The 27355-nt window shown below is 41.7% G+C and overlaps 1 protein-coding gene across 2 annotated transcripts; it reads left to right on the top strand.

Annotated features, from left to right (window-relative positions):
- The first annotated feature begins 370 nt into the window (after positions 1 to 370).
- Positions 371 to 26926, top strand: AZIN1 (antizyme inhibitor 1). Of its 2 annotated transcripts, XM_062490720.1 has the most exons (12): positions 371 to 623; positions 6159 to 6296; positions 12676 to 12873; positions 14911 to 15084; positions 15344 to 15516; positions 18955 to 19089; positions 20576 to 20657; positions 21469 to 21543; positions 22591 to 22756; positions 23276 to 23394; positions 23571 to 23785; positions 24411 to 26926. In XM_062490720.1, exons 3-12 carry the CDS (start codon positions 12772 to 12774, stop codon positions 24520 to 24522), a joined length of 1353 nt encoding a protein of 450 aa, XP_062346704.1. In that variant the 5' UTR covers positions 371 to 623; positions 6159 to 6296; positions 12676 to 12771; the 3' UTR covers positions 24523 to 26926. The 2 variants fall into 2 exon arrangements, with proteins under 2 accessions (XP_062346704.1, XP_062346713.1); XM_062490729.1 differs by lacking the exons at positions 371 to 623; positions 6159 to 6296 and adding an exon at positions 13764 to 13934 and having other exon boundaries at positions 12749 to 12873.
- Positions 26927 to 27355: the final 429 nt, after the last annotated feature.

Genomic DNA, 27355 nt, shown 5'->3' with positions numbered 1-27355 from the left:
ATCGTAACCACCTGCCCGGGATTCCGGGGGGATGCGTCCCTGCCGTGGCTTTTGTCAGGAACCGCTCCTGCAGCACCCTCGGTACGAACCAGGGCAGGCGGGCGGCCCGCCGGGGACATTCCCTAGCCCCGCCGGGGACACCCCCCACCCCAGCCGGGGACACCCCCCACCCCAGCCGGGGACACACGCCTCGCTCGCCCAGCCCAGCCCAGCTCGCCCCGGCCGCCGCGCCGAGGAAAGGCGGCGCGTCCCGCCCCGGTGCGGTGACGCCAGCCCGGATCCCGCCCCGCTCGCCCGCCCGCCCTATAAAAGCGCTGCCGGCGACAGCCCCTTCTTCTCGCCCCGTGTCTCCGCTCGCTCGCTCGCAGCTCACCGGCCACGCTCCCGCCTCCGCCCGCCGCTGCCGCAGCCCCCGGCCCGCTCCGGCTCTGTCTCTCTCCGTCTGTGCCCTCTGGTCCCAGCGCTGAACTGCGCTTTCCCCGCCGGCCGCCCCCGCAGCCTATGGCCCTGGAAGGCGCCGCTGCCGCCGCCTGTATTTCTGCTGTAGGTTCCCACATCCCTCTTTAAAAATTCCGCCTAAAAAGAGAAGACGATTTACCAAATTTTTCGGGCCGTTATCTCACGTGAGTACCGGAGCGGGGGTCCCGGGGCTCTCGTCGCCCGTGGGGGAGGTGGCGGGAGGGAGAGAGGGGAGCAGTGGCGACGCCCACCCCGAGCTCCGAACCGGGCCGGAGCGTCCGTGGTCACCGGCGGCGGGCGGGACCGACAGGGGCTTCCCCCTGCCCGGGGCCCAGGGCAGTGCAGGGAGGGACGGGTAGAGGTGGTCGTGACGCCCGGAAAGGGCGGAGGGGCACCCGGCGGGCAGTATCGTGGCGATGACTGCCGGGGAGGTTTGGCGATGGGGCCGGTTCCTCCCGCTGCCCTTTCTCCGCCCGGCGGCGTGGGGCGAGACCGGCTACCACCGGCGGCGCCAGATGGAGAGCGGCGGAATGAGTCAGAGCCGAAGCTCCCCCGTCCCCCTGCGCGCCGGGCGATGCGGGGCCGCAGTGCGGGGGCCGAGCGGGCGGGCAGCGGGACCCCCTCAGCCGGCAGGGTGGCGGCGGCGGGTCAACGGCCGCCGCGCTAACATGGCGGACAGCGCTGCGTGCGAGCGGTGACGGGGCGGGAGCAGAAGCCGGGCACCGGGGTGAACGCTGCGGCGGTGCCGCCGGTCCCCTTCTCCCGCAGTCTCTGGGACGCGGAAGGGCGGCGGGGCCGCCGGTTCCGCGGGCAGCGGGGGCTCGGCGGCCGCCCTAACATGGCGGATTCCTGCGGAGGGGGGCTGTACGGTGTCTTCCCCCTCACAGCCGGGGCAGTACCCGCGGCTGGAGACCCGCGCCCACCGGGCGCTGCTGCCTCTCGCAGGGCGCCCCTGCCTGGAAGCGGGGATCGAGGGGCGTCTCGGCCTGGACCCCGCAGGGAGAGGGGCTGCCCGGTGCCCTGTGGCAGCTGTCCGGGCTGGGAGCGCAGGCTGCGGCACGGTTGCTGCAGGCTCCCTTTCCACGTGTGACCCACACGCTGTGAGCTCCCGCGGGCAGCCGTGTGTGACAGGCTCCGCCGCTGGGCAGCCTGACGGGGGCAGAGGCTGGAGAAATGCTGGTGGCATGGCCGCGGCGTCTCCTTGCCTGCTTCTCAGGGGCCATGTTGTGCTTCTTGTGAGCGTGTTCATCCATCCGGGCTCCCACTGCCGTGCTCCACTTTTCGCCCTCACCTGAGTTGCGCCTGCACGAGCAGCCCCTCCCTCACCTGTCCCCCTCGGCATGGCGATCGAGGGCTGTCAGAGGAACGCACGAGTTATAAGGGCATCGCACGAGTGACGCTTTCCGGGTCTCCGTTCACGCAGAAGGGCCGTGGGGTTACCCGGCATGTGGAAAGGGATCCTTTCCCTCCGGTTAGCAGTCCCCTCCCTTTGCCCGAGGAATCGTTCCCTGGTCATCTGACCAGCGCACGCTCTACCCCCTCCCTTGGTGCAGCAGTAGCAGGTTTGATACCGCCGGCTCCTTTGGCGGTCCCTTGGTTGAGCTCGACCTTCTTGGCTTGGCTGCCTCTGCCAAGCAGAGGTAATGTGGTCCATTTGGCCACTGGTGTACTAGTGGCTTTTGGAAAGTATGGAGAACAGAGTCTGGTTCCTGCTCAGCTACCATCTGAATTCCTGTGTGTAAAGTGTGGGCGCCTTACTGTTGGGGCATCCGGAGTGCGTGTGTGGTGGCTGCAGTGCCTTTCCCTGTTTGATAGGAGGTCAGCAGAGTTACAGTGGTGAGAGATCCGCAGAGGTGTCTGTTCCTGGTGGTAGGGGAGCTAAAGGCACGGTGAACGAGCGGGCTCACGCCTGCCTAAGTGGGACGGTGCAGGTGCAGGACCGTGGTGTGGCTGAAGAGGATGCTGTTATGGCTGGGTACTAGACAGCACTGCAGGTCTTTTCCGGTCATGAGCCCATGGAGACGGCTGTGTATGCTGGGGGTTACCTGGCTGTGGTGAAGAGGGAAGAAAATGAGCCTTTCTGAAGTATATCTCCTGCAGTACAAAATCCTGCACAGATGCCTTGTGCCTGTAGGCAGGAGAAGCACTGCGTTTCAGACCTGCAGCAGTCTCTGCTGACTAACCAGGATACAATTGTGTAGTCCTGGTCGGTTATAGCCACCCGGAATGAAAACATGAAGTCCAAAAAAAGCAGCATAGATTTGCCTACCATTTAGTCAGATGTGTGATGGGGTCTCTTGTGTGCAAGTGGGTTGGGGAGTAGTCCTGCCCCACTTCTTCTGCCCTCCCCGGCTGCTGGATTTTTGCCTCTGAAGACTCTGCACTTGCCCACTATTCTTCCTTGGATAAACGTGGGAAGCAGTGGTGCTGGGGGGGAGGTGGGGGTTGTGAATAATGGTGATGGTAGGAGGGGTTTGTTCCAGTCTGGACTGGTCCAGTCTAGTTCTTTCCTTCCTGTCACCGCGTGAACAATGCTGCTGCTGCTGTGGCTGATGCCCGTGACAAGGCAGCCCCTTCCCCGTGTGCCTCTGGCTGTGCTGAGCTCCCTTCTCTGCCTCCTGTAGGCCAAGACCCCCGGCAGACAGCCAGCCGCCCACTCTCCCCTATCCCTCCCGCTGGGCATTGAGCTCCAGGGAAGGCTGTTCAACCCCAGAAAAGGGAGGGTCTTTGGGAGGGGGAGGGTGTTGTTTGGTGGTGAACAGCTGTGGGAATGTCTCTCCCGTGGGCACAGTTTTACTGGAGGCAAGAGGAGGGATTACTGCCTTTCAGCACTGCAGCCTGCCCCTGGATCTGCAGCTTGTGCTTCTCACTGCTCCCTGGAAAGCTGGTGCAGGTGTGTGATTAGAGGAGTGCTGCTGAAAATTATTCCATCTCTCCAAATTAAAGGGAAGACAGTGCTCTGGAAGAGAATTAAGACTGTCCCTGCCTCAAAGTGAGGCTTAATCGTGTAGTGCGCTAATTTGGGTGTAATGATAAATTTCAGTTCTAAGTACTGTTGATGTAGCACAGGAGCAAGAGTGTGGTTCATGGGAAAACTCCTCAGGGACCTGCTCCCCTCCCCTTGCCACAGTGTCATCTCCCTGATCTGGAAGAGGCTTCCTGTAACTCAAAAATACCTAGGTTTTTATGTGAACCAAGAGTAACTTTGGTGCCTTTGAGTCTGTCACCACGAGTAAATATGCAAGGTCATTGTAATTCTAGATTTTTAGGGCTTGGTTAATGGATATTTTAGCTCAAGCCACTAAAGAGCCTCCTCTCAGAAACAGATGCAGTGGATTTAATGTTTTTTAAGAGACTGAGTTGATGCCTGGTTTTATAGGCCTGTTGGCATCACACATGGGGAGGTGAGGGGGGGGGGGCCAGTGAACAGAAAAAAGCCCAGCCCAGCTGGGCACTTAACAGGGCTTGTTTCACAGATGTAGGAGTTCTGACAAAACTACATGCTGTGGGCAACTGGGGGGTGATTTGGGTCCTCAGGAGAGTTGTGATTGTGGTTGCTTGAGATGCAGTTGCCTCAGGAACCTGCTAGAAGAATATACCAACAGATGATAAACACATGCATATATGTCACTTGAATACTAAAAGGCAGGGCTACCTTGCTGACTAATTCCACAACTCAGTTTGCTGCTTAGCAAAGAGCATTTTTATACTTACTTTAAAACCCTTAAACAAGGAATGCTTCATTGTGGTTGATAACATGCAATTTTTGTAAAACTGGGTTTGCCCATATGGGTTTTGGACATCTAATAGACTTCTACTTCTAATGGTAGCCCAGCTCTGGCCTTTTAAAGCCAAAAAAAAAAATCCTTCTTTCTGCTAGTTAAAGTAGACTAAAATGACTGTTATTGGAAAGGCTCAAATTGTACCATTTTCTTCTGAATGTTTAGAAGTGGCAAAGCTACACAAAAGAGAGCAGTCAGACTATTTTGTATATGTTTGTGTAGATCCTTTAGATAAAACTCACTTAAAAAGTTCTGAAAGACAACTCGGCACAGCTCAAGGTTGACTGTTGCTGCAAAAAATTGTCAGGTTTCCTTCCTGCTCCACAGGAACTTTCACTGTAAACTTTCCTTTTTGGGACGTGCGAGAATATTTATTGGCATAATACAGCAGGTGATATTTGGCTGAAGCATTGCATTTTTAGTTTTCCACTGAAGGTTATGTGCTCTCCCTAGAAGCACTTGTTTAATGATGTGGTTGGCGGGGAAGGTAAACTGAATTCCTATCACTGGAAAATTTATATGGATTCTTAAGTATAATAAGAACAGCAGCAGGAAATAGTCTAACTACTAGTTGATTTTGAATGCTGGCAACACCTTCCTTTTGTGAAACTGTTGTGTGTGGAACTGAATGTTACTGACTTCTTGCTTTAGTGAAAGAAAAAGTAAGGTTAAATATAATAAATATGCATTAATTCTAACTGGCATAATTCCATAATATCTCACTTTTGAAGCATTGAGGTTTGTTTTTAACGTTGCATGCTAGTAAATGCTAATTTGTGTGGTAAAGCTGCAGGGATTGCTCTGTAGGAGTTGCTGTGAAACAGTTACCCTCAAGTTGCATTGCCTATGTGTGTTATGCAGCTCTTTATAGTGTACTAGTTTAATTATCCAATAGCAAGAATAAGTGGACAAGTACATTTCAGAGTTTAACTAATATGGCTGTGAAGATGATCTTGTGTTGAGCGATTGCCAGAAGTCAGGTTTTTGTAGTCAGCCCAGGTAGTATTACTTAAATAGTGTACGTAGCAAAGGTTTATTTTTTACAATAGGTTGGGACATTGTCTTTCATGCCACATATCGCAGCAAATTTGTAGAAGCTTTTTTGTATGTTGGCTTTATACCTGAGTAGTTTAGTAGCATATTTCATTCCATGAAAATGGTTGCTTTTAGGAGGAATAACTTCTCAACAGGGCTAATAAATGTTTCCTTGACTGCTTTTATGTTCGTTGTACTGGTTTGTGTGATTGATTTACCTTGGGTAAGCTAGCCTTGTACTTTAAAATGCTGCTTTGGTGATGTGTGCAATAGCCTTTAAGGGCCAGCTGAAATGTTTCCTCATTCCTGAAGGCAAGCATAAGTTTCTTTGTTTTTCTTGTCTTGCTCATTTCTGGATTTGTCTGGTGTTCAGTTTCACTATATAAAGCACTATTTTTCACCCACATAGCTTTTTCACCCACATGCCGTGTTCATTCACAGCAGAGGGAGAAGGAACGTGGCAAGGGAATTCTAAAATAGAAAGGAAGTGGGGAGGGGAAGAATGCAGTGGTTACAGGGTTAAAAACACTTGTGGGAGAGTAGTCCAGTGTTAAGCCATACTACCCTACACCAGGATCATGCAAAGATCAGAGCTCTTTGCAATTAGTTTTGAAAGTCTCCCCATTCAGACTGAAAGATAAGTACAAATAAGCAGTTTCATGTGTTTTAGCAGTTCTTTGTACATCTAACTTATTCTGTCTCCGGAGTTAATATAAATTCCTGAAAAATGAGTGTTTGATGTGATTATAAACTTTCATGGTGGGTTGTTGCGAGCCTCCTTAAAAGCACTACTGAAAAGGCATTTGTTACATGTTTTATCATAAAGCTTTTATTATGTTCTGGCTATGAAATTTATTTTTGTGTGCATTTTTCTCCCTACAGGGCAAAATCTCTGATCAAGTTTACAACTATCCAGAGGGCTTAGGAGAAGTGCTTTATAGAGAGCAGTTCGACTTCAACGCTGAGCCACCTTGGGAACCTAGCTGATGATAGTAGGGTTCCATCTCCTAACTTGTCCATGTAAGTCTCTCTTCATCTGTATGCAGGAGGATAAGCATTTGCAGAAATACAGCTTGTATTGGTTTTTGATAAGGAAGATAACTGTCTGGATGTAGATTATCAAAATTGCATAGGCCTTTCATTCAGAATGGTGGGGGTACTAAAAATTTTACTCACCTAACACCTTTCTCAATGCAATTATCTGATGAAGTTCTGCACTAAACTTGGTGAATAGAGTTACTTTCCTGAATTAGGGGGGTTGGCTGCAGAAGTCCTGGAATAAAATGCTGTAACTTCAGTCTCTCAGTGATAATTCTGAAGTCATGAATTGGACTGCATGACTGTTAACATCAACTCATGACTTGCTTAGTACTGTAAAATTTCTTAGAGTAGTTTATACTGAAACAGTCAAAATTTGCTATTGTAAACAGTAACTAAGGCTGATCATGAAGGGTGTGCCTTCCCAAATGCTTGTCTCCATTATTTGCTATCTACTTCCACAAATAGTTGTAGTGGGGCTCCAGTATAATGTGGAATTTAATGTTGGATGGAAAATGTGCACCAGTTATAAATGCCTTTGTATTTTGAAGTGGCAGATAGTTATTAAAGGAAAACAAGACCATGGTAATGGAAAACAAATGAATGCACTTAGCTGATCTTAAGGAGCACAGAAAACTCTGAAAAGTGCATGGTTATCATGTTCTGTTAACTTAAAATAGTTTTGTGGTTTTTAACAATAGTCTTAAGTCAGATATTACAAATGCATTTAAGCTGACTTTATACAGTATTTGTACAGTATTACTTTTTTCCTGTCTAGCTTGAAGGTGTTTTTGTTCGGCTTGGTACCTATAAATTATATAATGATTTTAATGGAGAACTTGCAAATGGTTAAGTACATCTTACTGAGCCAGGTACTTTTTAAAGACCACAAAGATTCCAAATGCCAGTTGTGTTAGTATGCCTTCTAATAAGGTACTTAATGTAGATAAACTTGTTCTTTGAATATACCTCAATTACCAAGGCATAGCATGAGCTTGGTTTATCATGACTTTTGGCTCTATCTCCAGAGGTTGTTTTTTTTTTTTTGTTTGAAACTTGCTGAGTTAACTGCATGTATCTGGTTCTTTGTTAGTTGAATGCTCTGTTCAAGTGAATTCTGTTAACACTGAGAAGTTTGAGTATCACTGTTATGATTTAGGTGTGGTTTTTATAAGCAAAATAGCTGAGAAAATTGGTTCTGTTCAGTTTAAGTTTTGGTTCACTCTTGTGTGTGGCTAGAACTCTTGCATGACATTTTGCACTTGAACAGGAATAAAGTAGTAAGAAGCTAGGAGAGGCAGAAGAATTGTTAAAGGAATGAATCAAGTATAAAAATTTAAGGTACTATAGATGCATCTTAATTTCTAAAACTGTTCTGTATATGATTTTGGTTGTGACAGAAGTTCTTACTCTTGAGGCGAAGGCTGTTCGGGTACCTTCTTTAAGGTATTCCTTTTCTAACTGATAGACTCCTAAGCTGTAACAAACAATGCAAGGTATAGGTTGCCCTGGAATGGAAATACCACAGGATTTGCTTTATTTTGCAACTGAATATTCAGATAATATGTGTTTATTTTGAGGTTGGATCTGTTACATGTTCAGCAATACTGTACACAAATGGAAGTATTTCAGTATTGAATGTAGTGGTGATGTAAGTAGCAGTAGTGTTTGCCAGGAAATCTGTAGCTGAAGCAGAGGTCATTGCCTCAAACACAGCTAAGACGCAAGTTAGAGAGCTAATTGGTACTTTGAATCTTGTTCAGCTTGCAAAGTGATTTAATGGGAAAAAAGTCAAGTGAACTTTTAAATTTAACTGTAATGTTAATGTTCCAGTGGAGCTAAAATAGAAATCTTCTGTCTGAAGGTGTACTTACATTTCCAATAAACTTGCTTCCTTTTCATAATTTTCTCCATCTCACTTTTTCCTGGTGTTACACTGGTCTGGGGAAGACTCGGGGTTTAGCTCTGTCTGCTCTTCAAGCTCACACTCCCTGAGCAGTCTGGCAACCATGGCCTGAAGTCTTACTCCTTTAAAATCTCTTCTATTTATTGCCACATCTGATTGATCAGAAATGATGGGAGTTAGCAATGGAAGTCTAATGTATCAACAATCCCTGTCTGTCCCAAGTGGAAGCAGTAGCTCTCTGCACTGGCTAACTTTGACAGCCTTGATGACTTCGTGTAGGTGGAGCTGGTAGTAGTTGGGGGAGCAGGAGGGCTGGGAGTTGGGAGTCTTAGGGGGCAGTGGAGAGGCCAAATACTAGCACTGACTTAGCAAGTAAGAAGATAAGACAAGGAAGTGACTGCACTGTTGTAAAAGAGAAGTGCTGGTCTGGTACCACGGAAGTATATGTGCACTTAGAAGAGTAATATTCTTTGGTAAGCTTTAGGAGCTTATGGTGTCTGAATGATGTATTCAAACTTCAAGAAAGCAGAAGGAGATCATTGTTCCTGTAGATGATGTTGGGTGGCCATTGTTTTTTCAGTATCCTACCCCATTTGCTTGCTTCAGCAGAATTGTTCTTTCTACATTGTTCACTTAACTGTGTGGAATGCTGCTGAGAGAATAGAGTAGGATGCAACTGGCGAAAGCTGTACAGGTAACCCTAGTTATGACCCTCAGTGGATTTGTACTGAGAGGTAACTTGAGTAATGCAAAAAAAGACCTGTTTCAGCATTTCCATCAGTTGGTTAGTGGCTGCATTCAGCTAACTAAATTAGTGATGTAAGATAGTGAAATGGTGTCCTGGAGTATTTTTTTTTTAAAGATACTCACATTATAAAGAGGTATTTCCTGCACTGAAAATGGAGGACTCCTGTATAGTGAGTATATATAAAAAACATATATGTACTTTTCTAATATACCTGTTTTGTACAGAATTGCTGATGACAAAATGTTTATTTTTTGATTTGTTACCCCTGAAGAGCCAGTATTGCAAGGAGTGAGAGAAGGTGTTTTTAGTAGCCCTTTATGATTTTTGCATCAGCATAATTATTTATCATAAATACTTTTGTTTAATAAGATGGGGTTGAAAGGCATTATTAGGAGCCCGTTTTGTTTGCAGACACTTTTTTGCAAAGGAAGTTTTTAATGAAAGAACCAAACCTATAGGTGTTTGGGGATTTAAAAGTTCTCAGGCCAAATAATACATAGTTTGGACAATGCTAATAAAAGAAAATTGTGTGTGTCATGGATGCTTACATGTGACAAGCATGTGCTTAGACTCTGTTGAGAAAATTCTATTTTTTTCCAGATGTCTACTGTAATTGCAGTGTTTAAATATGTACACTTTTTATCTTGGAGTTCTTCATCTGGGAAGTCATTGTGTTGAACTGTAAAGAGCCTGAGGATGTAACGCTTACTTCAAAGAAAGCAATTACATGCCTATGTAGAAGTCTCATACCACTTGACAGCTTTTGTTTTTCTTAAAATATGTGTCCTGGAGCATTGTGCAGACTAACATTTCAGGTGTGAAAATGGGTGATATTACCACACCAAGTCTGTCAAATAATGACTTGCAGTAAGTCAGCATTTCCAGCAAGGAGTGAGCTCTGTAATCTAATGATTTCTGACTCATCTTACAGACATTAAAAAAAAATTCTAAACAATCCTTTAGCTTTCCTTCTGCAAATTTTATCACTGCTTCTCTTCCCCCCTTGGGAGGGAACGAGTCAGGACAGAATAAGGTGACAGCAGAGTTCCAAATCCTATTGTAAGGGATTAACCCCTTAAAGAAATGCTTCTCTAGCCACTGTCTTGTAGTGGTGCTGTAGCAGTGAATATTCTTCCTATCAAGACTGAAGAGGTGTCATCTCTTCAAAAAAAGGGGAAACTAGACAATAGTCAAACAAATGTTAGCTTTTTTTTCCCCTGCTAGATAATTTGTTAAATGTAAAAACTTCTGTGTCTTGTATGTGCTTAGAAAAAGCAATCACTGTTTAGCAGCCTGGGAGAGGTTATATCAGTTTGTTTATGGTTTGTTGCAATTTGTCCTTGAATCTGCATTAGTATATATTCCTTTTGGTCCCTGCCTCTTGGTCATAAGATGCTTTTTGATGAATGAGCAGGAGACAAGGGAAAGAATTATGATTTAAATTTTAAATCAAATTATAAAAACTATTTAGAAAATAATCTTCATCAAAACTAACTTACTAGATAATTTTCTTTTTGTTGGTGGTGGCCTTGCGGAGTTGGTGGTCAAGAGTCCTCCCCCCATGCTTTACTTGAACTTAACTCTCAAAATTAAAAGGGCAGCTTTTGAAGGAAAGTATTCTTTTCTATACCATTTGTCTGAAAGCTATAGACACCGCAGTCATTAACTATGAAAAAAAAAAGCCTTTCTTTTAAGAGCACTAAAGAACTAGTGTAAATCTATTCTGCAGTAACTCAGATGAACGTCCACTCACACAGGAAAAGTGTGCAGTTGGTTAGACTGAGTTGCTTCATTTGAAATATAAGGTAGAAGCAATTAATTCTGTGTGTCTGAGTCTAAAAATCTGTTCAGGGCTGTGACTCGTTCCAGTGGGTCTGCTGAGACCTTCCAGAAGGGTAGATCTGGGGTGGAAGGGACTCTTTACTGTCTCTATGCTTTAGAGTGTAGGAAGTAGCTTGTAGCATGAAATAAAAATCTCAGCCAAAATTTCAAAGTCTAGATAAGTAGTAACCTTATATATATATAGTAGTTTCTTTAAAAAACTTTCAGTAAAATGCTGGTGCCAGCATTTTTTTCCAATGTGGAGGAAGATGACCCAATCTTTTTGGTCCTCTGCCTCTGAAAACCATGGATATTTTATGAAGATGGTTGTGGTGCTCATGCTTGTTGGACTGATTCTAAGGCAAACTTAGTTCACAAGCTTCTTTTGTTCAGTGGTGATATTTTTTAAGGTGTTTTATCTGTCTTATACTGAGATATGACTGACTAAAGACTTGTGGTTACTATAGTCCACCACCTAGTCATTGTTTTTATAACTAAATCCTTACATCAATGTGATAATTATCTTGCTCTTCTGTGATGGTTTTGGATCTTCAGGATTCCCTTAAATAATCGTAGGACTCAATATATAGGTGTGAGACAGGTATTTCTCACCCAGTGTACTTTATCATTCAGCTTCTGAACAGAACTGAATATTCTTGCTGCCACTGGGTTAGTTCACCTGGCAGTAAATTGCTCTTGTAGCAAACATAAGGGGGCACGTTTGAGTTGTGCAGAAAGCATATAAAAAGCCTTGCTGGCTCCTTTCCCATTATTTGGCATAATGACAAGCAGGAGCAACTGCTGCTTAGTTTTGGTAATATTAAACTACAGCCAAGTAACTTTTTTCGTGTTGTTGACAACATTAACCAAACCTGTGTTGCAAATTGTGTTTGGTTTTTTACTGTACAGATCTGGTGGATGAAACAAGAGACAGAGTTAATACCATGGCCCTGTGATTTTTTGAAGCCTAAATTATCTTAACTTTTATAGTCCTAATGAAGTATTTTTGGCTTTCAGATGTAATGTTTGAGGTTTCTATGAACACTTTTAATTAGTAAAATAGAAGTGCTGTCAGTGTTTGGGCTGTGTTAAGGTTGTCTTTTGGAAAACACTGTGTATAAACTACTAAGCTAATTTGCTGTGGAGATGTGAGGATAAGCAAGATGCAAATAAAGTTAGACTGTAACTCATACTTTATTTCAATAACAATTCTACATACTAAGGTTGATCACTTTTAAAATTACTGTTAGCCTACTGGCTTTTTATCAACCTCTATTGCAATAAACATTTTTAAGTGCTGTAGGTAGTGTTATGACCAGAACAACAAAATGTGTAATAAATACAACACGTAAATGTGGTGGTTATAAATTAGCCTAACCCCCCCCAGAACACAACTATCACTGCTAACATTTAATCAATAAGCTACAAGTTTTCTATAACAAATTTAAGAATGTTCTCTTACAGGCAGTCTTCCAGTTGCACATTTGAATGCTAGCATTGCTTAAGATGCTGTGCTTGAGAAGAACTGAGCTGAGGCATTTGTACAGTTATGCTGCACTTGCAGTATTTTCATAGTTTGCATAAACTCAGTGCAGATCAGTGTGCATACAGTCTGGAATTCTTCTCAAGAGCAGCGTTGCATTAATTGTTTCTGGAAGTTAGTATTGGATTTAAAGTACCTAGCTTCTGTTTTATTCTTGGCTTCAGTAGAATTTTTCTATTCATATCTCTGACAAATGTAGTGTGAGCAGAGTCAAAACACCTTTGATTTTTGTAGAGGGTGTGTTACTGTTTGCAGGACATCAGGTGTAGAAAGTTGATTTTTAAATAGCAGCATAGTATGCTTTGTGCCTCTTTTTCTATTGATACATGTTTTCTTTGTACAGTTTGTTGCATAATTTAAGGACCCGGATATAAGGCTTGGAAGCCCATCCCTTGTGTTTCTTGGTTTATGACTGTCGGCTTTGTGGAATACGGCTGAGATGAAAGGATTTCTTGAGGATGCAAATTACTCCATTGGTCTGTTGGATGAAGGAGCAACTCTTGCAGATGTTATTGACAACTGTATTTATGAACATACTCATGTAAGTTTGCTTTCCAAATCTTTTGATTTAGTTCTCTAGGTCTTCAGACTAGGTTAAAGTATTTTAGTACTGATGCGCCGACAGCAACTGAGGAACAGTCAGCTAAGGCTCACTTTATAAAGTAGTTTCCTCTTCTAATTCTGCTTCTTGGCTGTTTTCTTGCTTTGGGCAGAATTCTGTTGGGGAAATTTGGGCATCAACTCTTACCTTCCTCCCTGAGTGTGGCTAGCAGGAAAGTAGTCTGGCTGATGTAATTAAATACAGGTTCCCTTCTCATTGTTTCAAGAGATTTTATTAGCAATGGGGTTTAGATCAAGCACCTGAAATTGTGCAAGTGGGTATATTTAGTTAGAACCTTTTTGTTGTTCTTTCCCTGAGAATATGACAGTTCTGACAAATGTGTATGCTGAGCCAGTTTAAAGCCATGTTTAAATTTTCTGTGAACCATCATGGTTTATATTTATACATCTTCCTGTTACCCTTCTCTCCAATGGAAAGTCTGGTACAAGCACATTGTGAGGTGCTATCTTTCAAGACAAACTGGTGTAAAAGTTACTGAAGTTTAGCAGTCAACTGGAAAGAAACTTGAATAATTGTGTACACAGTGGTAATGTTTTGAATAAAGCTTCACTCATTTCTTAGGAGGAGGCAGGAAGATGTAGCTTTTATTCTGTAGACAAAATTATAGAAAGAGCAAACCTTAAAAAAAGTTTAATTAAGCAAATCCTGTATTCTTCATATGCAATACCTGTGAGTTTCTCATTTCCCCTTGGTTTATCAGAGTGTGCAAGTGGTCAACTATAATACAGCAAATAGCTAAATTCCATGGCCTTCTGAACTCAGGTGTAGGACTCCCAAATCCTGATTCCTAATATTCTTTTTCTGTCTAGCAAATAAATAGGTAAACTACTGGCAACATGTCATGTCTCCAACCACTGGCTGGCTCACAGAGGATAGCTGCCTCCTGCTGCTTTCATTTACTCCTTTAGCTCAAGGGGTAGAGGCCTGTGCCATGGATCTAAAGCTCCAGATCCCATTCCTGCTGGTGACCCGTACAGGGGGTCAGTATGCTTCCACCCGATGGAATTTCTATTTGTTTTTTAAACAGAAATAAAAGACTTTGTATAAAATAAGCCACAACATATAGAGTTTCATATCTGTGAAAGTCAGGTGCTAGAATTAACATTTGATGTACAATCTCCATTCAGATCCGTCATGTGTTTTGTGATGGTCTTTAATTAATTTACAGTAGGTCATTCACTTACAGTAGTTTTACTGAGTGCACATTATGAACAAATCTGAAATGATCTGTTTGCATTTTGATCCACTCCACCCACATCATGACCTGATATTAAGAAAGGCTGTTGAAACAGATGAGCAGAGGGAACTTAACAGTTCCAGAAAAGTCTGTGCATTTTCTTAAAGATTATGTACTTGATTCTGTCACCTTTAACATGGAGTCTGGTTCTTAAAACTCCTTTTGAACTTCATTCTTCACAAGATGTGGAGAACAAAGTCTCAAAACTGACTTCCTGAACTAAAATACCATCAGACAGATTTTCAGTAAACCAAGCTGTTAGCTGGGTGTTAAAACATTATTAGTGCATCAGATTTTATTCCTTGTGTAATAAGATGTAAATTTCATTTGTCATATGAGACTGTGGAAGCTTTCATCCCAGTGGATTTTCTTCCTATAAATAGCTGCAGACTTCTGAAAATAAAAAGTTGAAAGAAACTATAACTTAATATATATTTTTGGATAAAAATCAGCATTTGTCCTTTAAGTAGAATCTTTTATTCAGGAATATCAGAATATTGTCACTAGCATTCATAATATCTCTGAAGTGGTAGGTATTCTCTTTGATTTTTTTTTTAAAGCTAGTTCAAATTGCTAGGTGACCAAAAAGACATTGTTCAAGTTCAAATCTAAAAGTTAAGAGCAGGGTAAAAGAGATACATAGTTCTTTAAGACTTTGGGTTGTTTGTCAGAAAACCTACAATTTCAGACATTTTATTTTCCTATTCTTCCTTTTACAGACTGGAAAAAAAGCCTTTTATGTTGGTGATCTTGGAAAGCTTGTAAGGAATAACATACAATGGCGGAATGTGATGGCACCAATAAAGCCATTTTATCCTGTAAAATGCAATTCTACTCCAGGTGTCCTCGAAATTCTGGGAACTCTTGGTGTTGGTTTTGCATGTTCCAGTAAAGTAAGTTTTTCTTGTCTATATGCCTGATTTTATTTCATATGTCTGCTGTTTTACATGCATCTGTTTGGTGTTAAGTGCCATGTTTATAAATAAAATTTGAACAGTAAACTCATTCGTAACTGGCTGTTGAAGATCTGTACTTCTGCCCTAGAAGGAGTAGATAGTTTTCTCTTTAGTGTGGTAGTAGAGCACGAGTAATAAAAATTCAGGAAAGATGGTGCAGTGCACTTTGTTAAACTGCTGTGCTCCTGTTTTTCAGTCCGAAATGGCATTGGTACAAGACCTGGGCATTTCTCCTGAAAACATCATATACACAAATCCTTGCAAGCAGGCCTCTCAGATCAAGTATGCGGCAAAAGCTGGGATAAACATCATGACTTGTGACAATGATATTGAGCTGAAGAAAATTTCACGTAACCATCCAAACGCCAAGTGAGTGTCAAAATTCTGGTTTTGCTTTTAATGTGGGGGAAACTTAATTTACCTGTATTCTGGATGGTTTGAGTTGCAAGCAAAGTACATGGCTTCCTTAGTACAAATCACTTGTATCTGTTCTTCTGTCTCCTTTGAAAGTAGCTTTTTTGCATCTTTCCCTACTGAGTTTTGGCTTCTTAATACAAGGCTATTGGTTTGGGAGAAAGGGATTTTTTAGGGCAATCTTCACGTAAAGGTTTCAGTGATTAAAATTCAGAAGTCTGGCATTTCATCATCTGCAAATACATCTTTCTCCTGCTCTGTTTTGGTTTCAGTGTTACCTTTCAGGGAGTTCTGTTTGGATATTAGTGGCTCTGGCTGAAGTCAGGGCTGAGCTACCAGTGTATGACTGTGTGCATTAGATCCAATCTGGGGTTTGAGTACACTGCAGGTCTATTAAATACACCCACAGGTATTTCTGCATGATTAAAACGGTGGGGAATTTGACTCCAGTTCTATTTTCAGTCACTTTGGTATTAGCTCAGCTGCTTTCTGTAGAAAAGTGATCAAAGCTGACAAGGCTTTGAGAAAGAAGGGCTGTTAAATATGGCAATTTTATTGCTGCCAATGTATAATGGTCCCTTGGACTGATAGGCACTCATGTCATTTAACATCACATCCCTCACATATGAATGCTTTAGCCTTGGGCCATGCCTTTAAGAAATACAGAGTCAGAGACTGAGTTTTTACAGTGCTTTGCAGTGATTGAAGGTATAGCTTTCCATAAATGTGATTGGAGAAAATTCCTGACATAATTTGCAGAATTCCTTGGTTCTGAACAGTCATTATTAAAGTATTGTCTTTTCCCAAAACCGTGGCTGTTTTTGTTTTGGGTGGGTTTTTTTGGGGTAGGGTGGTGGTATTTGAGAGAGGCTTTTTGTTTGTTCAATTCTACAAGATTTAATATTGCTGTTGCTGGTGATTACATTTCATCCTCATGCAAGTCTGTCTGTGCTTTACATACTGGAGAGAAATCTCTGTGCAAAAATGTTATGTATGATAAATAACCTTTCCTGAAACTGCTTGCCCTGGTGTACTTAGTGGATTTGAAAGCCTTGGCAATGCTAAAGCTGACTGTTGAATCATTAGTGTTTTACTAGTTATTCACTGGTGGTTTTAAGAGTTTTGTTAGTTTTTGTGTTGAATTATTTCCATGGTTCTAACAATGTCTTTGAGAAGATCTTGTCTGTGATAGCATCCACAGCAGAAGTTAGGATGCAGATTCTTCTTGAGCCAGAAAAATTATAAATCAGGGAAGCAGGATGAAGGACTATCATGAACTAGAGAAAAACCAGATAAACTCTTTACTTCTTTTCAAGGATCCCATCATCTAATATTTGCAAAAGTTCTGTTTACCAAGGACAAGAATTTTTTTAGATATATGATCTCTCTACTGGATAGATTCTGCCCCCCCCCCCCCCCCCCCCCATTTTGTCGCAGTTACCTTATTCAGGTAGTTTTAATGTTGGTGCTCAAGTAACAGGCTCTACTTTTTTCTGCCTTGACATAATTGTAAGAAGTCGAAGCCACTATATAGCCTTGTTTTTCCTAGCTGTGGTTGCTAGAGCTGAGTTGTTTGCACAGATAAAGCCAGCATGTTTTGGTGGAGGAAATCATATTTAGGAGGATGTGATTCTTCTTGTTTTCTGAAAATTTGTGTAACTTTGCACTGAACTCAGTAATGGGGGGCAAGTGTCTCTTTTTTAGCTGATGTTTCTGTCTTTGGAAGACTCAACTCAAATGATTGCAGTTGGGTTTTTTTTAGGATGAGGAATGTCATTGAGTGCTTAAGTATTGCTTTTCTATAGTATATCTTTAAGATTTTTCTGGGTTGAGTTTAGCTGCTGAGCTTCTTGGTGTCCTAAGAATTTAGGTAAAGGCAAGGGTGTTTAAATATCAATGCTTCCATAACAATTAAAAATAAAACCAAATTCTAAACACACACATCACCCTCTAGCCCTGCGCTGACTGGGTGAAACCTAGGAGGAAGAATCCTGCTAGATTTCTAGAAATCAGATTTAATGGGTTTTGCTTGAAAAATGTCTTGATTCACTTAAAATGCTGCTATAACAATTTATCAAGAAATTTAACATTGGATATCTTTAAGGAGGGGTTTTGACTAATCTTAACATGAGGTTACAAATCATAGTATGGATTTGAATTTTTCTATTACATGTTAAAGATATTGACTTGTAATAATTTTTTTGCTACAGCTAGCACATTTTTCCAAATACTTCATGAAATACTGTTTGACTACAGATTTTTTTTGAACAGACTTTTCCATGTTAGTGGAGAAGCAGGAAATGAGATGCTTGACAGTTTCTCAAGACAAAATTATATAAATTACAAGGATTGAAAGGCAAGCTGTGTGAGAACTTAGGAGTTTTTACTGTTTTTAAACATGCCATGAAACATTTAGAAAGTACTTGTAGAAGTCATGGTAGATGTTAGGCCAACTGTTGCGGCTAGGCTGAGTTGTGTTTGCCTGTCTTGTAAAGAGCTGTTTTACTCTGGGTATAGAGTTTCTTCCACTCATTTATGCTCCCCATCCTGGTTAACTGCAATGTGCTCTGTCCAGTCTGCATGTATGTCATGGCACCACCTCTGTTTAGTTTACTGCATGACTAAATAATTGATCTTGTGACTTCCTCAGTGGACAGCAGTTTGTATTTGGGAGGTTTGGGGATATATCTCTGGAGGTTTGGGTGTGACCATGCCTTTGTCCCTCAAGTGTTATTGAAACATAGAGAAAGGTTAGCATTGGCACTGCAATTTGCCAGACCTACCCAAAATGAGACTTTGCCAAGAGAGACGAAGATGTCCCACTGCATGAGAATGTAAAAGATGGTACTTGCTGCCTCCCTGCTCTAGTGTCCTGGAAGAAGGGGCAGGGAATGGACTGACCACCCTATCCCTTCATCCCGAGTCCATGTGCTCAGCCAGAAGGAGAGGTTGGCCAGGGTGTGCTTTCAGCCTGCCTGCTCTTCAGATGCTGAGTTTAACTAAATCTGATATGTGTCGGACTGAAGGGGAGCCTCTGGGCTGGGGAGGAGGACAGAGATGGGAAGAATCCTATTAGTCTTACTGATTTTGTGAGGAACTATGCTTTATTAGAAGGTAACGTTATTTTTTTATTACAGCGCTCAACAGACTCTTGCTGCTACAAGAGTCTTAGTTGCTGCATTTCCAAATCCCTTGTCCTTGTTGGCTCCATGTTTTAGCCCCTAATTGCTAGTTTTTTCTCTGTACAGGATTGTTATTATTAGGTTGCCTTGATTCATCCATCGATGGAGCTGGAGTATTGACAACATAATCAACACACTTCTGACAGTCTTCAGGCTTCACATGTGCTGATGATGTAAACCAACTGCCCCAATCATCTTCCCCTTCTCTTAGGCTCTTACTGCACATTGCCACAGAAGACATTACTGCTGGTGAGGAGATGAATATGAAGTTTGGCACCACCCTGAAGAACTGTAGGCATCTCATGGAATGTGCTAAGGAGCTGGGAGTCCAAATAGTTGGTGTCAAGTGAGTAACTTCATTGTCCTCTGTTGGCTGAGCAGATATTTGTATGATGTACTTAAGATGTAAAATAGAAAAGAATTTTTCCTCAGTGACACGATTTTACTGGGTTTAAAAAAAAAAAAATCAACAAAACCCCCAGGCAAACAATACCACATCAATTTAGAATCATGAGCTTTTGCTTGCAAGCACAAACTAGTATGAAACAAAATAACTATTACAGCTATCAAAATGATTTGAAATAAAGTATCATAAATCCTTCTGTCAGTGTGAAAACTAAGTTTGGAAGCCTCCCCTATTCTCTGGCTGTACTCTTGAACTTCTGTGGTGACTATTTGCATTTTTCTGGCAATAAACATCATAAAAAATGCTAGTACAGCATGGAATAGGTTGGGTAGTTTGAACAAGATGAATGTTGGGTCAGATTTTGTAAGAGTTAAGGTTGTATGTCACTCTTTGATCATATCAAGATGAAATACTCATACGTTTTTGCCACTTGCAGGTGGCAGGAATGAATCCTAGAGTTCCACTTTTGTACAAATGATATGTGGTATTTTAACTGGAAGCTTGGTGGATGTTTTACTGTATGGGAGAGAAATGCATGCACAAGTCTGCTCTGTCTACCTTCAGCTACAAATCTATCACATGCTCATGACTGTTTTAGGAAAGTAACCAAACAAATAAATGGGTCTTCAGGACAATAAAAAAATAAACCAGATTTTGATGATTTAAACCACAAATGTTGTATATCTGTTTGGAATGGATGTTAAAGCATAAACTATAAATTTCTTTAAAAATTAGGTTCTACTGAAAAATCATTCCTCTTCGTATTATGTCTTTCATAAAAATAATATGGCTCTTGTGCATAATCTTTATTCAAATAATCTTAAGAACCACATGTGGATTCATGCAAGTAAGTCTGAAATGTGACCTTTGCCTCAAAATAGTAATCCTTAAAGGAGTAGACTTTGAGTAGAGAACCCTGGCTCAGGTGTGTGTGTAGTCTGTCTAGAACCAGCAGACCATATTCCTCTTGAAAAAGCCCATGGGAATACTGGCATTTGTTTTAGCACCTCAGTGACTAACTGCATATGTCAGTACTTGAATCTTTGGAACAAGGAATGAGAGGGGATTCAGGACCTTTTGGTAGGCATCAATACTTCTCTGCAGCATTGGCACCTACTGAAGAACAACTTCTAGCCGCTTTGATAGTGAAGACTGCAAAATTCAGTAAATCTGGTTTTTTTCAAAGATGAGAATATTGCAGGACATTCTTTAGGATTAAGAGGAAGACAATTCTCACATACAAATCCAATTAAATAGAATGCAATGCTGGTCTGACCTTATTTGCACAGTTGCTGTAGTATCATTTAAGCTTGTTTTGAGACACTTGGGAATGAATTGCTTCTGTTGCTGTTTATATGGTGAAACGACTTGCCTGGTCTGAAAGCTGCATGGTTCAGCATATTTACTGTGTTTTTATTTCTTTCAGATTTCATGTTTCAGGCTCTTGCAAGGATCTGCAAACATACATTCATGCTATATCTGATGCTCGGTGTGTGTTTGACATGGCTGTAAGTAGATCTATGCACACATGCAATTGCTATAGTAGATTGATTCTAGTCCATTCATACTAACAAACCACCTACTTTCTTCCCAAAATAAGTCACTGGAGATGGAACTTCTAGTAAGGGACTAAATACTCCTTTACCATGTGTAGTAGAGGTAAAACCAACTTAGTCCTAATGATGGTAATGAATACTGTCCCACTGACAGACAGTAGCCTTGCATGCTGTTTAGTTTCCCACTTTGGGTCAAGGCTTTTTGATATTCAAATCTCAGTCTTGTAAATACATAACTGATGCTTTTAGGTTACATTGAAATTGAGCAATTGTATGCTGGCATCTATTGTGGTATGAGATGTTTGTAAACTAAACAGAAGACTGCCAGTCTTCTTTCTCATATTACTGCAGTGCCTTAGCTGTGGCTGGTAACATGTAGGGACAATAAAACTGAGGATCTTGCTGATCTTTGTGCAAATTCCTTGTAGTGGTGTTGTCACAAAATTTGTGAAGTCCTTAAACGGTCTTTTGTCAGAATGCACCACCTGTTCAGCAAATACTGTCTGAATATAACAAAAGCAACAAGATATGGGAGTTGATATTGCTGTGGGACTTGCAGAGAGTTGTGTAACCAGCCTCTATTGACATCCCAGGGCTTTGCTACTACATTTAATAGAGCTGTACTATGCCCTTACTCCCTCATTAGATGTACTAAGCTAAATATTTTCAGAAACTGAAATACACAGAAAACAACCACAGGAGCAACAAAATATTTTTGCATTTACAGGTGTTCATGTACTTACCTTCTGCCTATTCATTTTAGGAAGAATTTGGCTTTAAGATGAACATGTTGGATATTGGTGGAGGCTTCACAGGTTCAGAACTTCAGCTGGAGGAGGTATGCAATGTGTTGAAGTTGAAACTCTTACTTTTGAGGAAATTGAAGTGTTTAACTTTCAAATTACAGCTTGAATTGACAGCTGAAACATTGTTTAAGCTCCTCGTTAGACTGTAACTCAAGATCCCACTAGTTGGGTTTGTATTCTTGATCATGGATAGTGTAATTAGTTTTTTGAGGTGATTATTAATTCTTTTTAATCCTGTTGGTCCTGGGTGAATGCTGATTTAAGTGTGTTAGAGATTAAATTATTATCTGAAGCAACCCTAGCAGTAGTAATTCAAGGGTTTTTTCACTGTTGTTGTCCAGCTGGTGTCTCTTGCACGGTTAGGGCCAGGGTGCCTTAGCATACTTTGGCTCATAAACCCTGTTGCTATGGGATGAAAACTTCTGGTACTTTGCTTTAGAACTGACAGCTAAAAGTCTTGATTTGGCTGGCCTCTGGTTTGGCCTAAATACCATCTTTAGCATGAAGTGTCATGCAAAACAGGATACCCAGTTTACACTGTTATATTGCCTTAAACACAGATTCCATGAATTCAGGACAGTCACAGTTATGTAGTGAGGAGTTACTAACAGCAATCAGGGCTTTTCTCTCAATTCTAGTGGTTCTGTTCCATGCCCAAAATACCTGTTGTGCTTCAAATATCTATCTTAAGATATGAACATTAGTATTAAATAATTGTTTCTAGTAGAACACTATTCAGAACTGATCACAAAAAGGCCCTTTGCCTGTTCTTGTGGGCTCATATGTAATTTTACATTATCTGTTGTGCTGTATGGGCATCAAAATTTACTGGTGCAGTCCTGAGTGTACCACGGCTTGAACATTGATTGTGAAGAGAGACTGTGTAGTACTCAGACTCATGGTTCTTCATCTTCAGTGTTTAGCAGAATGACCAGTTTTCTTGCATGCTATTTTATAAATGTGGACCTCTGGTAAAGGCATTTCTCAGAGAAGCATTTGGTGTGCTGACTGGAAGTGCATGTATGTGATACATCCCTAAGCTCAGTTTATTGGTCTTACATCTGACTTCAATTTCCTAGGTTAATCATGTCATCAGGCCATTGCTGGATGTCTACTTTCCTAAGGAATCTGGTGTTAATGTGATTGCAGAGCCTGGATGTTATTATGTTTCATCTGCGTTTACACTGGCAGTGAATGTCATTGCAAAGAAGACTGTTGAGTATGATAAACTTCTTCCTTCTGGAGGTAAGGGTTGAATTTGTTTTCTGTGTTGTGAATCAGTACAGGTTATTGCCCACTATTAGTTGGGATAGACTAGACTTGGTTTATGTATTTATGCATCCCCTAGTTCTTGCACTATAATATACCTTTTGGGTTCTGACCATATGTTATGTGTATCTCACTGTTACTGTTATGTGGCACTTCTTGTATCCTTACTAGGCTAAGCCTGTGTTAGGTGTGTCACAGATGGTGTGGTAGAAGGTTCTGTATTAGAGCATAAAAAAATCATGTCACAGAGCAAGCTAATTCTCTGCATTTCTATTCTTAGCAGCGGTTATTACTCAGAGTATTACTTTTATTAAGGCTCACACTTTGTCTTGTAATTTCATTTATAATCTGGTCTCATATAGATTATTCTGCTTGTAATTCTCCCATCCCACTATATATGGAAGCCCTTGTCAGGAGAAAGCAGCTGACTTAGGTTGCAGAGGGACTACTTATGACAAAACATGCATACAAGACAACTTCTTTTTTTACTTCCAGTGGAGCAAACCAGGAATGATGTTGAACCGGTATTTACATATTACATAAATGATGGTGTTTATGGTTCTTTTGCAAGTAAATTATCTGAGAAACTGAATACTATCCCAGAGGTTCACAAGGTGAGTCCTCCAATATTCTTCAGATGTAGTCCTTACCACCCTTGTCTATTGAATATATGTTTAACACTTCATACATATATGATTGCATATCATTTATTGAATTAACCTTCTGTATATTTGAAAAATATCTTATTCAATAAAATGAAGCCTGAATTGCCTCAATCATTTCCCTATAGAAATACAAGGAAGATGAGCCTCTGTTTGCAAGCAGCCTTTGGGGTCCATCCTGTGATGAGCTTGATCAAATTGTGGAAAACTGTCTTCTTCCTGAGTTGAGCGTTGGAGATTGGCTGATCTTTGACAATATGGGTTCTGGTACCTTAGGTGAACAGTCTACCTTTAATGACTACCAGAGGCCACTGATTTACTACATGATGTCTTTCAGTGATTGGTAAGAGAACTGTCTTGATAGTGGCAAGGTTGCTTTGGCTTCCTTCAGGAGTGGGCACTTATTTGCCACTGAATGTAATTTATATAAGAAAATGCTGACTGTGCAAGAATGTGTCTTTTTTTAGTGTGTGGATTTCTTTTTTTTTGTCTGTTGTCTGACTGCTGAGACTAAACTGAGATCTGTGATAAAATGCCTTCATTCCTTTAGGGGTGATAAGGGAAAGCAAAATACTGGACTGATCTCACCTGTGAGTTCAGTGCCAGTTGTTAAGTCTTTACTGGCTTAGCAAAAGCTGTGTCCTATCAACCTTTGAGCTTTCCTAATACAAATAACCACAGCTTGTGTACAGTGTCGGCACTGTAATGGGCAGGAAGAGCAGTGATGCTCTCATGGTGATGGAGAGTGTGGTAACCCATTTTTGGGCTGAGGCAGGCAGGACCTTGTGTTCCCACCCTGAAAAGTGACAGCATTTGTGTGTGCCAGGCACTGATACAGCTGGGCTCCCTTCTGCCAGGCTGGGGGCCAAGCCGTGCAGGGGCAACTGGCTTGAAATGCTGTGCTGAGTTCTGAAGGGAAACTGAACCTGAGAACATGCTGTTACATCTCTTGACCTTTTCTGCTGCAGGGATGAGATGCAGGATGCTGGAATCGTTTCAGACACATTGATGAAGAACTTCTTCTTTGTGCCTTCGTGCATTCAGCTGAGCCAGGAAGAACGCTTTTCCACTGCAGCTTAAACAGGCATTAACGCTTCATTTAGACCTGCAGTTGCAAGTCTGTAGTTTGTCTGGTCAACATTCCAATGTGGAAGAAATGGAACAATCTTGAATTCAATTCATTCTCTTCAAAACTTGAAAAAATAGTAATAGTAATGGGGACCAGGCAAAACAAGCTACAGCTACAATTCAGTGGGGGGTGGGAGGGTTAGATAATGGTGTCCAAATTTAAAATCAAATTCATTCAACCCCTGAGCGTTAAATATGCAACAAAATGGATGACTTAGTGGAGATGGAAACCCATCACTTGGGTTCTTCAACAGTTTACATACAAGTACACAGTTTTTATACTAAGGATTCCTGTTAGAAAAGTCTTGTAAAGTTATTGTCTTTCGCCCAGATATATCAAATGTCAGTGGGAGACCAGTGTGACTTCATTAGATGTTTTAGTGTATTTAGAATGTGTAAATTTGTGCTTTGAACTGTAGTTTAATAAATGTAAAATTGCATCATAGTATTTGTTGTATTTGACCCGTGATGTATCCCTTGTATGATTGCAATAAAACTTTGTGTAGATTTTACTGTTTTTCAGGCGAACTTTGGGAGGAACTAGGCAGATAGCTATAAAATAGATGTATATGTAATTGATCTGAGAAGCTTTCTTTTCTCAAGCCCATTGGTTCAGCTTTGTGTTAAACAGTAAAAATTTTAAGATTGATCAATCTTTATGAAGTGAAAGTCATGTAAGTTCCTGGAAGGCTAAAGGCAACCTGTGGTGTGTTTTTTAGAGCATGACCATAGATTCAGTTCTTCACACCAACCAGCTAACCTGCACTAGGCATGGGTGTGCACGGAGAGGTTGTTTAGCTCATGTGCATGCAGTGCCCTGAGGCAGCATGGGTTAGTCCAATTCTGCATGTTGTCACAGAACATTTGATTTTTTTTAATAGTGTTTATTTTAAAAGTCTTAACTTTCAGCTTTCAGCTAGTTCTGTGTAGTGCTGATTCTAAGATAGGGCTGCACAAGACTACAGAAACATCAAATGCTCTCTTGCACTTAATTTAGCTGTATCCACAATGTAAAGGTAAATCGGACTGCTGCAATATATATGCACTGAGTAATGAACTGCTTGAACTGGTCAGAGAATTTCCTTATTGTATTACTGCAGCATCTAGATTTCTTCAAGGTCCTTTGCTTACTTCCTCACTTTAAATTTCCCTACTTGAAAACTGGGGGAAGGAGGAGAAGGGGTTTTTAGGGTTTTGAAATGATGCATTAAGGTCTGGATCCTACAGACAAAAGGGACTTTTTAAACCCTTTAGATGGAGGTAAAATTTATACCTTTTGGCTGCAAATGTGTTTTATGAGTGCCAGCTGGTAGGAATTGTTATTTTCTGACTCTGTAAAGATTTTATGAAACTTGATGAGCTGTTACTTGAAAGTAAATTCTCAGTTTGGATTTGTCAGAACAGTTTTACAGGCCAGTTCGGAGATACAGAATGGCTTATGCTTTGGAAATAAGTAGTCTAAGAAATACTCATTGCTGTAATTAAATGTGGAAGTGGAAAGGGAGTAAATGATAGGGGGAAACCTGTGTTTTGGTTTGTTTTTGTTTTTAACCTGAATTACTAGCTGACCCATTTCAAGCAGTGATAAGCTCTTCAGTTTGCCTGTTGAGGTCTTGCTAGACAAAGATACTGCTGTGTGGTGGGTTTTTTTTTTTTTTTGTTTTTGTTTTTTTTTACTGAATGCAACTACGGTTGCCGAAGGTTAGATAATCCCACAGGATTCTGTCATGCAGTTTTTAAAAGCTGTTTTATGTTAACTTACAGATAAGTAGAAAACAATTTCTCTATAAATGCAGCAGTGGTCAGAGCAGAAATACTCACTGTACTTGAAGACAGTCTGCCATTAAAGCCAACCTGGAGTCTGAACAAAGTATGTATTTCAGTTTGATTTGCTACATGCTGCTGTTTGTTCTAACTGCAGTTCAGAATTTTTACAAAATATGAAGGCTGGATGATTTCTTTAGAGTACTTGGAAGTGATGTAGCCCTGTTGTGCTCACTAGACAGCTGCAGTCCCTCTTGCTTGCCGAGACTGTGGCAGGACAGGGGTGTCTGACACAGACCTGTAGATGGTGTTTCACTATGTGATGTGGTGGTGGTGCATGGCAAATAGCCCCACCTGCTTTGGCCTGAATGCTTCCCTGATACAGCCCTGCAGCCTGCATTCCATTTCCTGAGGGAGGTCCAGGGCTGTGGGCCCAGACAAGGCTGTGGTATTGGTGTTGCCAGTTATTTAGGAATGGGAGAAAATGGTTCCAACTTTTCATTGTGTGCCCAAGCAGCTGCACAACTGGCTTATATATTGGATCAGAATAAAAGTGGGTGCCCTGGATCCACCACTGTATTTTGCTGCTTCCTATGTACTCCTGTTTTTGCTTTTTCTGGGGGGTGGGGGGGGGGAGAGGGAAGGGTTGGAGGTAGGGATGGGTGTGTGGAGTTGTTTGTCTCAGATTAGAACCTATGGGGTTTTTGGGGTGAAACCCCAAAACACCTAAAACCAAACTAAAAAAAAAAAAAACCCTTCCCCCAAAAAATTTGGGCTAGAAAACAGCTTTTAATCCTTGAGAGCCAAGCAACTGCCCTTGTTCTGGTGCAGACTTATCTTGCTAAACTAGGACTGTACCTTGTGAGTTTCCTTTTCTGTGAGGAGAAGAGGGGGGATGCTCAGGATTTAGCTCAAGGTCTTGGGCAGCAGCTGGAAAGCAAATGCAGCCCTAAGCAGCAGCCTGGATGCCAGCTAGGGTGGCAGTGGCTGCCTGGAGGAGGGGCTCAGTGGGTGCTGGCAG

Source organism: Cinclus cinclus, chromosome 1 (genome assembly GCF_963662255.1).
Source record: "Cinclus cinclus chromosome 1, bCinCin1.1, whole genome shotgun sequence".
Taxonomy (NCBI): Eukaryota; Metazoa; Chordata; class Aves; order Passeriformes; family Cinclidae; genus Cinclus; species Cinclus cinclus.
Note: the sequence above shows the minus strand (reverse complement) of the source record. Positions and strands in the feature narration are given on the sequence as shown.

What these genes read in the sequence shown, in the direction of transcription:
- AZIN1 (XM_062490720.1), top strand. Translation starts at nt 12,772, where the DNA reads ATGAAAGGATTTCTTGAGGATGCAAATTACTCCATTGGTCTGTTGGAT. An exon ending in CGTAACCATCCAAACGCCAA is followed by an intron (nt 15,517 to 18,954) that starts GTGAGTGTCAAA and finishes CCCTTCTCTTAG; the next exon opens with GCTCTTACTGCACATTGCCA. An exon ending in CAGAACTTCAGCTGGAGGAG is followed by an intron (nt 21,544 to 22,590) that starts GTATGCAATGTG and finishes TCAATTTCCTAG; the next exon opens with GTTAATCATGTCATCAGGCC.